General features: G+C 47.9%; 1 protein-coding gene across 1 annotated transcript; it reads left to right on the top strand.

Annotated features, from left to right (window-relative positions):
* The first annotated feature begins 5,933 nt into the window (after nt 1–5,933).
* On the top strand, nt 5,934–9,300 carry LOC119276857 (glucan endo-1,3-beta-glucosidase 13-like). Its single transcript, XM_037558028.1, has 4 exons — nt 5,934–6,241; nt 6,599–7,867; nt 8,812–8,842; nt 8,952–9,300. Exons 1-4 carry the CDS (start codon nt 6,187–6,189, stop codon nt 9,079–9,081), a joined length of 1,485 nt encoding a protein of 494 aa, XP_037413925.1. The 5' UTR covers nt 5,934–6,186; the 3' UTR covers nt 9,082–9,300.
* The last annotated feature ends 1,411 nt before the right edge of the window (nt 9,301–10,711 follow it).

Genomic DNA, 10,711 nt, shown 5'->3' with positions numbered 1-10,711 from the left:
AACTCTTGATGAACTACATCAACCTCGAGCATCCCACACAAGTTCAACTACATGATAAAGATTAACACCACCACCAAAGGTATGTCATTCCATCTTAGAGAAGCTTTACCCTGAGATATGGGTCAAAGCAACTCAACAAGACGAGAATACATCAAAATGCTTAAACGAAAAATGGCAACCCCATTTTGAGCTTAAACGATGAGTATGACCTGTGATCAAGTGTCTTCACTTGACTCCTAAGTCAATATACTCTAACATAGGTGACTTTGTCCCCGACCAATTCTAGATGAAATTCTATTTTGTTTCTCTGTTCTTGCATTTTTCTCTTGCATGCTAGTTCCTCTTTCAAAAAAAATCATCTAGATTTCTTCTCTTTTCTTTTCTGTTATGCATTCCATGCATCCAATTCATTGCAAATCCTTCAGTTAATTCCTTGCATAGCCTTGTGATATCTTAATTGCCTAAGTGAGCTGAAGTGACAAGCATTTTCTCTCTAGATTGAACTCGGCCTCACCGGTTTGTTTACTTCGGCTGAACCGAACCATCTCGGTGTCATCGAACGTAACAACTCGGTGCTACCGATTTCAATACTGAGATAAAAACCGTGTCACTTGCATCCTGCATATTTTTTCTAGCTCCACTCTTTGACACTTGTCCTCTACCAGCATCCTATTACATGTTGCTTTGTAATGTGACTTAAAGACCAAACCTACTTGACCCATGCTCCCGAAGACCCTTCTTGGAAATTGATGTCAAAGGGGGAGAGAGAGCACATCAAAGCTTATCACAAAAGAGAAAATGCACTCCCAAAGCTTCTCTTGATGCTTCTTATTCTTAAGAGTAAAGTTGTCTCATGTCTTCAAGAGGGGGAAGACATGATAGTATATGTTATGATTTTATCTTGCTCTGGTTATTTTCTTGTTTGCTCTGATTTTCTATTACCCTATCTTCTCTCATTATCCAATGTCAGATTCAGGGGGAGAAAGACACCTAAGGGAAGAAAATCTTTGGAATTCGTTGCTTATATTTATTCTTGGGGACATGTCTACAACCAAATAGAGTACCTAGTACTCACTCTCTACATGTCATCCCGGTCTTGACATTCTTGTGTTCTTCTGTTCTTGCTCTGTCTAGTATATGTTCTTGTGTTATCTAACCTTGTTTACCCAGGTACATCTCTTTCAAAGCTAGCTCAAGACCATAAGGTAAGTATATGCATCACACTCATGTGCATGAAGATCTCTTGTTGTGGTATATATTGTTTGCAAGAGAGACTCATGAACATGAAGGTATATTTCCAGTATCTACTCCATTTGCTCTAATGCATATAGCCAAGACACATGTAACTCATTGCTTACTTTGTCATGTTTATGCATTCTCATACTCTTATGATCTATCATCACATGACTGCATACATGTAGGGGGAGTTAATGCATGTTGCATCTTTCCAAAGCTTTACTTGCTATTTTTCTTCATACCCTTATCTAAAGTTTTGATGTATATTGTCATCAATTACCAAAAAGGGGGAGATTGAAAGCACAAGTGTTCCCTGGGTGATTTTGGTAACTAATGTCAACATATCTCTTGTTGGACTATTATGATGCCATCTAGATTTCTTGCATATCTCTTGGGGGATTTTAAATCTAGATGAAGGATTTGCCATAATGTTTGCCATCGGATATAGATCGAGTTCCTGGCTGACATTCACCAAAGGGAAACGTTTAAAATCAATCGGTTGATCAACACTCGTCGTAAGTCGCCTCTGACGCGTGACACATTCGGCATCCGGTGTGCCCTATGAGCCGCTTATCTCTCTCCCTCCCTTGTCCTTTCCTTCCCTTATCTCTTTCGTGCAGTTGAGCCACTTGTTCTTCTACTGTTTCTTCTTCCTACAACCATGGCAGCGCCATCGCCCGTCACCATAGACCAGTGCCGCCACCGCTCACGTTGCTGCACCGCATGCCCCTACATGCCTCTACATCATTGCCGCAAACTGCCACCGCCTCGCGTCGCTGCACAAGTGCTCCACTCCAGCTCCGACGAAGCAGCTTGCGCCGTCGTCGTCGAGTGTGTTGGGGAACGTTGCAGAAAATAAAAAAAATTCTACGGTTTCACAAGGATCCATCTATGAGTTCATCTAAGCAACGAGTGAAAGGGGTGATGCATCTACAATTCTACATACCACTTTGTAGATCGCGAGCGGAAGCGTTCAAAAGAACGGGGTTGAAGTAGTCGTTCTCGTCGTGATCCTATCACCGGAGATCCTAGCGTCGAACGGACGACACCTCCGCGTTCAACACACGTACGGTCAGCGCGACGTCTCCTCCGTCTTGATCTAGCAAGGGGGAAGGAGAGGTTGATGATGATCCAGCAGCACGACGACATGGTGGTGGATGCAGCAGAACTCCGGCAGGGCTTCGCCAAGCTACTGCGGGAGGAGGACGAGGTGTAGCAGGGGGAGGGAGGCGCCAAGACACAGGGTCCGGCTGCCCTCCCCCCTGCCCTCCTTTATATAGGCCCCCAGGGGGGGCGCCAGCCCTGGGAGATCAATCTCCCAAGGGGGGCGGCGGCCAAGGGGGGTGGAGTGCCCCCCAAGGCAAGTGGTGCGCCCCCCCCCCCACCTAGGGTTTCCAACCCTAGGCGCAGGGGGGCCCAAGGGGGGGCGCACCAGCCCACTAGGGGCTGGTTCCCCTCCCACTTCAGCCCACGGGGCCCTCCGGGATAGGTGGCCCCACTCGGTGGACCCCCGGGACCCTTCCGGTGGTCCCGGTACAATACCGGGTGACCCCAAAACTTTCCCGATGGCCGAAACAGCACTTCCTATATAGTTTTCTTTACCTCCGAACCATTCCGGAACTCCTCGTGACGTCCGAGATCTCATCCGGGACTCCGAACAACATTCGGTTTGCTGCATACTCATATTCATACAACCCTAGCATCACCGAACCTTAAGTGTGTAGACCCTACGGGTTCGGGAGACATGCAGACATGACCGGGACGGCTCTCCGGTCAATAACCAACAGCGGGATCTGGATACTCATGTTGGCTCCCACATACTCCTCGATGATCTCATCGGATGAACCACGATGTCGAGGGTTCAAGCAACCCCGTATACTATTCCCTTTGTCAGACGGTGTGTTACTTGCCCGAGACTCGATCGTCGGTATCCCAATACCTCGTTCAATCTCGTTACCGGCAAGTCACTTTACTCGTACCGTAATGCATGATCCCGTGACCAGACACTTGGTCACTTTGAGCTCATTATGATGATGCACTACCGAGTGGGCCCAGTGATACCTCTTCGTTATCCGGAGTGACAAATCCCAGTCTCGATCCGTGTCAACCCAACAGACACTTTCGGAGATACCTGTAGTGCACCTTTATAGTCACCCAGTTACGTTGTGACATTTGGTACACCCAAAGCACTCCTACGGTATCCGGGAGTTACACGATCTCATGGTCTAAGAAAGAGATACTTGACATTGGAAAAGCTCTAGCAAAACTAACTACACGATCTTGTGCTATGCTTAGGAATGGGTCTTGTCCATCACATCATTCTCCTAATGATGTGATCCCGTTGTCAACGACATCTAATGTCCATAGTCAGGAAACCATGACTATCTGTTGACCAACGAGCTAGTCAACTAGAGGCTTACTAGGGACGTATTGTGGTCTATGTATTCACACGTGTATTACGATTTCCGGATAATACAATTATAGCATGAATAAAAGACAATTATCATGAACAAGGAAATATAATAATAATGCTTTTATTATTGCCTCTAGGGCATATTTCCAACAGAGTGTTGCGTCGCAGCTTCAGCCGTCATCACTGGCACTACAACGGAGCACTCCCGGGGCTGCAATGGAGTGTCACCGAGGTCATTGGAGCTCCGTCGTGGCTGCGTTGGATCTTTGTCGGCGGCTTGATGCAGCATCGCTGACGGCTCGCGGGGGAAGCTTTGGTGTTGCATTGGAGCGCTCGCCGGTGGCTCCATTGTAGCTTCGGATGGGTGCTGCATCGCGGCGCTCGTTGGCTGCTATGCGTAGCGTTTCTAGTGTTGGGATGGATGGGCGCCGATGACTTGCGGTGCTGCGAGATCGGAGCAGGGGGGCTGGTTGAACGTGATGCGAGAGAGAAGGGTCAGCGACTCAGCGTGCATTGACGTATATACGGGCCGGAAAGAATGAATCGAACGACTGTCGACCTGACTGATTTCGTCGGATGATTCATAGCAGTCGCCTTCACCAAATAATAATTCTGAAATGTAATTACTGGCACGAACTTGACTGACTTGGATGGGAACTGCATTTTAGGGGCCTTAACTCCTGCCCCTGCGTCGCTCTCCTGGGCGACTCGGGCGGCCACCCATCCCCGCCGCCGCAGCCTCTTCCTCACATCCCTTCCCTCCTCGCCGTCGCCGGTCGACGCCGTCGGGGCTCTGCACCCACGGTCGACGGTGGCGGCGGGCCATCATCCTCTCGTCTCGCGTCCTCTGAGTCCTCCAACAATCCCGGTGGCCGATCCATCCCGCGCTTGCCCGTCCTTCGTCGGAGCAAGGTGCCCAGGAGGGATGCAACTGGATTGAATCAGATCACTGGCCGTCCCGTCACCTGTGATGCAAGGCTCTGCCTGTTCATGGCTTGGCCGCTTCAAACGGCTTCCCTAGATTCGATCTGACATGGACGGATGCGTTTTGTTTGGATCCTTCTACGAGTTGGTGCCTGGCCAGTCCGTAGCCTTGGGGCTGCTACTGCGGCAGTCGGGCCGTGGAAGCCCGGTGACCGATCGACGACATACGTCCTACACGGTGAGCGCCTTTGTCATTGATTGCGGTGCTCACGGAAAGTTCTTTGCGAGGGTTCGTCTCTCCAGATCTCATGCTCCAGTCGACGGCTCGTATTTGTGATGTTTTGGGATGCAGTCAGAAGGCTCATTTGTGAGTTTCAGCGGATCTCACTTCGGCCAGTTTGCCTTCAACGACAAGATGCAATCTATAAATGATGACTTGACGCAGAGGATATGGTTGTGCAACGGGCCTAGTGCATGTAGTTGCTGGGATCGTGGAAAAGTGGTGGCGACAACACAAAATTGACTTCGATTTGATGATGCTTCTTGAGCATCTGGTCTTTTGCTTCGGGGTGAAAACTCTAGGTCTGCTATACCTGGCAATGACGATGTTATTTGCATTGTTCCCTTGTTGAAGGCATTGCTCGGATGTGCTCTGGATTCGTTCTTCAGGGTGAAAACCTAGATTCTGCCAGAATCCGGTAACGATGGCGTTTGTGCCATTCCTTCCTGAAGGCGTTGCTGTTGAAGAGACTCGTTGTCCTTGTGGTGTGAAGAGATGGTTGATGCGGATATGGTTGTTGTTGTAGTTTGTCGGTCGTTGTGTTGATCGGTTTAGAGGACTTTTTCTTTCTCACTCGGCATAACTTTGGTTTTATATGACTTTGCTATTTGTCGGCGTGTCTATTTGTGTGTGTGCGTTGATGTTGGCTGTGTGCATCCTAGTTATGCAGAGGCCGAATGTGTGCTCATTGTGTTTGTATTCACTTGATGCTTCATTTTGAGTCAATAAAATCCACCCTTTATCGAAAAAAATTACTGGCACAAAACAAATCAGTTTAGCTATATACGGAGTATATTCTAACCAATCCTTGGCTGTTTCGACGTCACTCGACACGAACCAATGTTGCGAGGTCATTTTTTACCAAGACCCCGTGAGCTCACGCGTCAACCTTAGATGTGTGGTCCCGGTCCAAGCGAACATTCCTCGCTACTTTTTTTCCCTGAGGAAATTCCTCGCTGCCGCTGCTCGGTCCATCGGCTCCCCTCCTCCCCTCCCCCCCTTCCGTTTCTACTCCGGACCCGTGCGACCTCTGTTTAAACGCCCTCAACCCTATTTTATAACGCACCCCCTCGCGTCCGCTTCCGCCCGCCCGCCCGCGACAGTCACGCGCGCACACCATTCCACGCACGTCTGCTCCGCTGCGCCGCCTGCGCCCCGTGGCCAGCGTCAGGCATCAGCCCGTCCTCCTCCCTCCCCTCTCTTCCTCCCCTCCCCTCTACTCCACTCCACTCAACTGTCACACGCCCCGCCCGCGTAGCCAGCACAGGAGCGCGGGCGGCAAGAGCAAGTTCTTGTCAGCGCAGACGAGGCACAGCTCGGGGCTGGGACGCCAATGGCGCGGCGGCATGCGGCGGCGGTTTCCGCGTTCCTCTTCTTGCTGCTCGTGGGTGAGTCCTTGAACCACATGCTCCTTCAGTTCGTCTTCTGGCACTACTCTACTTGATAGTAGTGGTTGCCCTTTTGGAATGTGAAATCTTAGTTCAGTGGACGGCGAGTGCTAGATGCCTTGCTTCCCGCTGGGTGTTAGCTACCCGCAATGCGTATGGTACCGTGACGGTGTCCGACGAATATGTTCTTTTGGGGGAAATCCAATGAGTAATCCCCATGTCCATGACCTTTATCTACCCAACCTTCAGATTGTTTATTTTCCTGGCATGGAATTAAAATACTAAATGGACGCATCAATGGTGGCTAAAATAAAGAGAGATTGCGCGTTCCTGAATCCTGATGTGGGGCTTTTGCAGGGCACTGCCACGGCGGCAAGACCGGCATCTGCTACGGACGCAACGCCGACGACCTGCCGGGGCCCGACAAGGTGGCGCAGCTCGTCCGGCAGCAGTCCATCAAGTACGTGCGCATCTACGACAGCAACGTCGACGTCATCAAGGCCTTCGCCAACACCAGCGTCGAGCTCATGGTCGGCGTCCCCAACGCCGACCTCCTCGCCTTCTCGCAGTACCAGTCCAACGTCGACACCTGGCTCAAGAACAGCATCCTCCCATACTACCCGGCCACCGTCATCACCTACATCACCGTCGGCGCCGAGATCACGGAGAGCCCCATCAACGTCTCCGCCCTCGTCGTGCCGGCCATGCGCAACGTGCACGCCGCGCTCAAGAAGGTCGGCCTGCACAAGAAGATCACCATCTCCAGCACGCACTCGCTCGGGGTGCTGTCCCGGTCGTTCCCGCCGTCCGCGGGGGCGTTCAACAGCAGCTATGCGCACTTCCTGAAGCCCATGCTGGAGTTCCTCGTGGAGAACCAGGCGCCCTTCATGGTCGATCTGTACCCCTATTACGCCTACCAGAACTCGCCCAGCAATGTCTCGCTGAACTACGCCCTCTTCTCGCCGCAGTCCGAGGGCGTGATTGATCCCAACACTGGATTGGTCTACACAAACATGTTTGATGCGCAGGTCGATTCCATCTTCTTCGCGCTCATGGCTCTGAACTTCAAGACACTCAAGATCATGATCACCGAGACAGGATGGCCACACAAGGGAGCTGCTAAGGAGACAGGGGCTACTCCGGATAATGCTCAGACTTACAACACCAATCTGATTCGTCATGTTGTTAATGACAGTGGCACGCCTGCGAAGCCCGGAGAAGAAATAGATGTCTACATCTTCTCCTTGTTCAATGAGAACAGGAAGCCGGGCATCGAGTCGGAGAGGAACTGGGGACTCTTCTCTCCAGACCAAAGCTCCATCTACAGCATAGACTGGACTGGCCGAGGAAATGTGGACATCATGACCGGAGGAAACCGTTCAAATGGCACTTGGTGTGTTGCTTCAACCAATGTCTCGGAGACGGCTCTGCAGAATGGCCTGAATTGGGCATGCGGTCCAGGCAATGTCGATTGCTCTGCTATTCAGCCAAGCCAACCCTGCTACCAGCCCGACACATTGGTTTCACATGCTTCATATGCATTCAACAGCTATTATCAGCAAAATGGAGCTACTGATGTGGCTTGTGGATTTGGTGGTGCTGGAATGCGGACGACGAAAGATCCAAGTAAGTATCCTGTGCTTAAAACAACTACATTGATAATGTAAGGAATGCTTGCACTGTATAATATCGCTGCTTCATTACTGGCTTTGGATGTAGTCTGAATATAGAAAACTAGTCAATTGTAAGTCTACATTCGCAGATAATATGTGCTGACTACAGTGTTTATGATAGTAGTTATCCAGGTCCTTGACTGAAATTGCAACCGTAAGTCCATTGATATAATGCTAGCTGTATTTCTGGACATGTAGCTGGGTATTTCTTTTGATGAATATATATACAGTTATAAGGTGTTGACTGAGTTTCTTTTTGTCTAGAGACTACAGAGAAGATAGTGCATTACTGAATTTACTGTAATAACATAGCCTTTTTGACTTTTGAATGCCTAATCATGAATTTAATAATTTTATTACGTTTTCTCTCCTCTGCTGCTTCTAGCTAAAATCTGTTAGGTTAGACAAATGGCATGAGCATCATCAGTTTTGAGATATGATCGATTCATTTTGTATCTATAACATTTCATAGGATTCACAGGCATAATCTTCTATTCTTCTTATTTGCTAGTTCTGCAAGAATCGACTTATGCTCTGATAAGAAGAAAAAAAACATGCATAGACACTTATAATACAAATGGTATTTTGCATGAATCATATGAGAACAATTTATATGAAAATTTGATCATGGAGTTACAATTTAATATATAGTTTACCGATGGGTGCTGTCGCATGCTGCTTCACGCAATCCTAGATGAAATGAATTAGTACAAGATATGACTAAACCAGTTGTGATCCTCGTGTGTTGCCTCTGCATCACTACCCTGGTGTTCTCCTATGAGCTGTGAAGTGTGACCAGTTTTTGCTTGTACTTGTTGGTTTAATGTTACTGTCGATGTTGCTTTTTAGTGTCAGCTGGATAATCTTCCCAATGATTTTGTATTGCTTTGCTTGCAGGTTATGACACTTGTGTTTACATGGCAGCCGGGTACAAAAAAAACTCTCCGATCTCTCTTTGCAAATGTGATGAACATGCCCACCTACTGGTCCGATCAACAGTTTGCACTAACTATTGTTTTTCTTCTTCTTTCTTACAGCAGCAAGATTAGCACCAAAAATTCAACCGCCACTCCAGCTCCAAGCGGCTCCAGTCTGTCACTGCTGGCCCAATGCCGCACCCTGCTGCTCCCTGTGCTTCCCATTGTGATTGCCTTAGGCTTTCTGTGATTTTTCGGAGCACGCTCTAGTTAGTACGTTCGGATCGAAGGTGGGAGGCTAATTGCCTAATACTAGGAACCAGTAATGTTCTGATGTATGGTGAAAGGTGGCAGTAGGGACCTAGTATTATGCAGTATGTTATTATCTATGGATGTGCATCGCTGCGCGGACAATATATGTTAGTTGCCACTGAGAACTAGAAATGTGTTGTGCCGATGTGGTCTCTAACTGTGCTCATCTTTACTGCATTTTGCATCATACTATTAACTTGGAATCTCTTCCTTTTTTTGGGATTGGTTATTAGTAGGCGAGTATTTTAGCAAACCCTTGGGAGGCAGGTGGATTATCACATGGGTTGTAACCTCATCGTTTCATTCACCAGAGGTCCTAGGATTCAGAATTATTAAGCTGTCTATCTGAATTATGTGGGCTTCTACTTTCTAGTAACTCCTCCGCCTGTACATTTTCTCGAACTTCAACTGTTAGTTTTACTAGTTTTGCTTCGGTAAACCCCTCTTAATGGTGTACGCGAGTATTAAAGTTACTTAAAAAGGTTATCATCATATTAGCCTGCAGATCACATGTATTGAATAGATTGATTTAGATATAAAAGATATAAAAGACTACATTACCCTTTTTTATTGAAGGGTTAACTTCTAATCTTCACATTTAATCTGTATCTTCTCATTACGTTAGTTCTCCACTATGCGGATGATATTCTCATTTCTCTCTTTTTTGAGACAAATTCTCATTTCTCATGTATCAGCCTATATCAGGCTACAACCACAATAAATGAGAATTGTGGTTGTAGCCTGTGTAGAAGTTAAGTATGGGTTGTAGCCTGTGTAAAAGATGCAATAAGTATGGGTTTGTACTCAAAATTTATGGGCTTGGAAGCGCAAGAACAACTTGGCGACCGCTTTCGGCCAGAGTGCTGGAAAGTAAGATTCGGCTGACCCACACCAGTCCATCGGCGGTACGAATTGCAGGCCAGTGTATCCAACGTTGCTGACTCTCAACTCACTGGCTTGGGTTCACACCTTACTCATCACGTTATTACTAGTACCCTAAAGAAAAATAATTATCATATGTTACTTACAAAGATTTACGATTATGCCCATGCTTATTGTAAACCCTTTTCTTCCAAGGGTTCGGGCCAGATCTTTTGATGGCTTAAAAAATAAATTGTCTTCTTTCCAACTTATTTCATAAGTCGCCTCTCTCATTCATTAGAGCTACACTAATTATAGGATAACCAATTTAGAAGACTCAACAAATTTAAAAGATGATTTATTTTTTAAACTAGAGAGAGGCAGATAACCAATTTAGAAGACTCAACAATTTAAAGGATGATTTATTTTTTAAGTTAGAGAGAGGCGGCTTATTTTTTACTACAAAACTGGCCCAACAAACCAATGGCAAGGCCGAAATTGCGGCCGAATCCAGGGGTGTGTGCGACGTACGGCCGTGGGTGGGGCTCATGGGCATGGCGCATGGCAGCGCACCAAAGGAGGCGCGAAGTTGAAGGGCGAGCTCAAGATGGACGGGTGGTTGGGACGAAGCAGCAGTGGGGATCCAGACCTTTTTCCCCGTCCTCCTAATCCTCTCCACTCCCACCCTATTTATACCGGCTTCCGCC

Source organism: Triticum dicoccoides, chromosome 3B (assembly GCF_002162155.2).
Source record: "Triticum dicoccoides isolate Atlit2015 ecotype Zavitan chromosome 3B, WEW_v2.0, whole genome shotgun sequence".
NCBI lineage: Eukaryota > Viridiplantae > Streptophyta > Magnoliopsida > Poales > Poaceae > Triticum > Triticum dicoccoides.
Note: the sequence above shows the minus strand (reverse complement) of the source record. Positions and strands in the feature narration are given on the sequence as shown.

Excerpts from the sequence above, each read along its gene's own strand:
- LOC119276857 (XM_037558028.1), top strand. The coding sequence starts at position 6,187 with ATGGCGCGGCGGCATGCGGCGGCGGTTTCCGCGTTCCTCTTCTTGCTG. Across the intron at positions 7,868-8,811 it reads GCGGACGACGAAAGATCCAA|GTTATGACACTTGTGTTTAC; the intron begins GTAAGTATCCTG and ends CTTTGCTTGCAG. Across the intron at positions 8,843-8,951 it reads TGTGTTTACATGGCAGCCGG|CAGCAAGATTAGCACCAAAA; the intron begins GTACAAAAAAAA and ends TCTTTCTTACAG.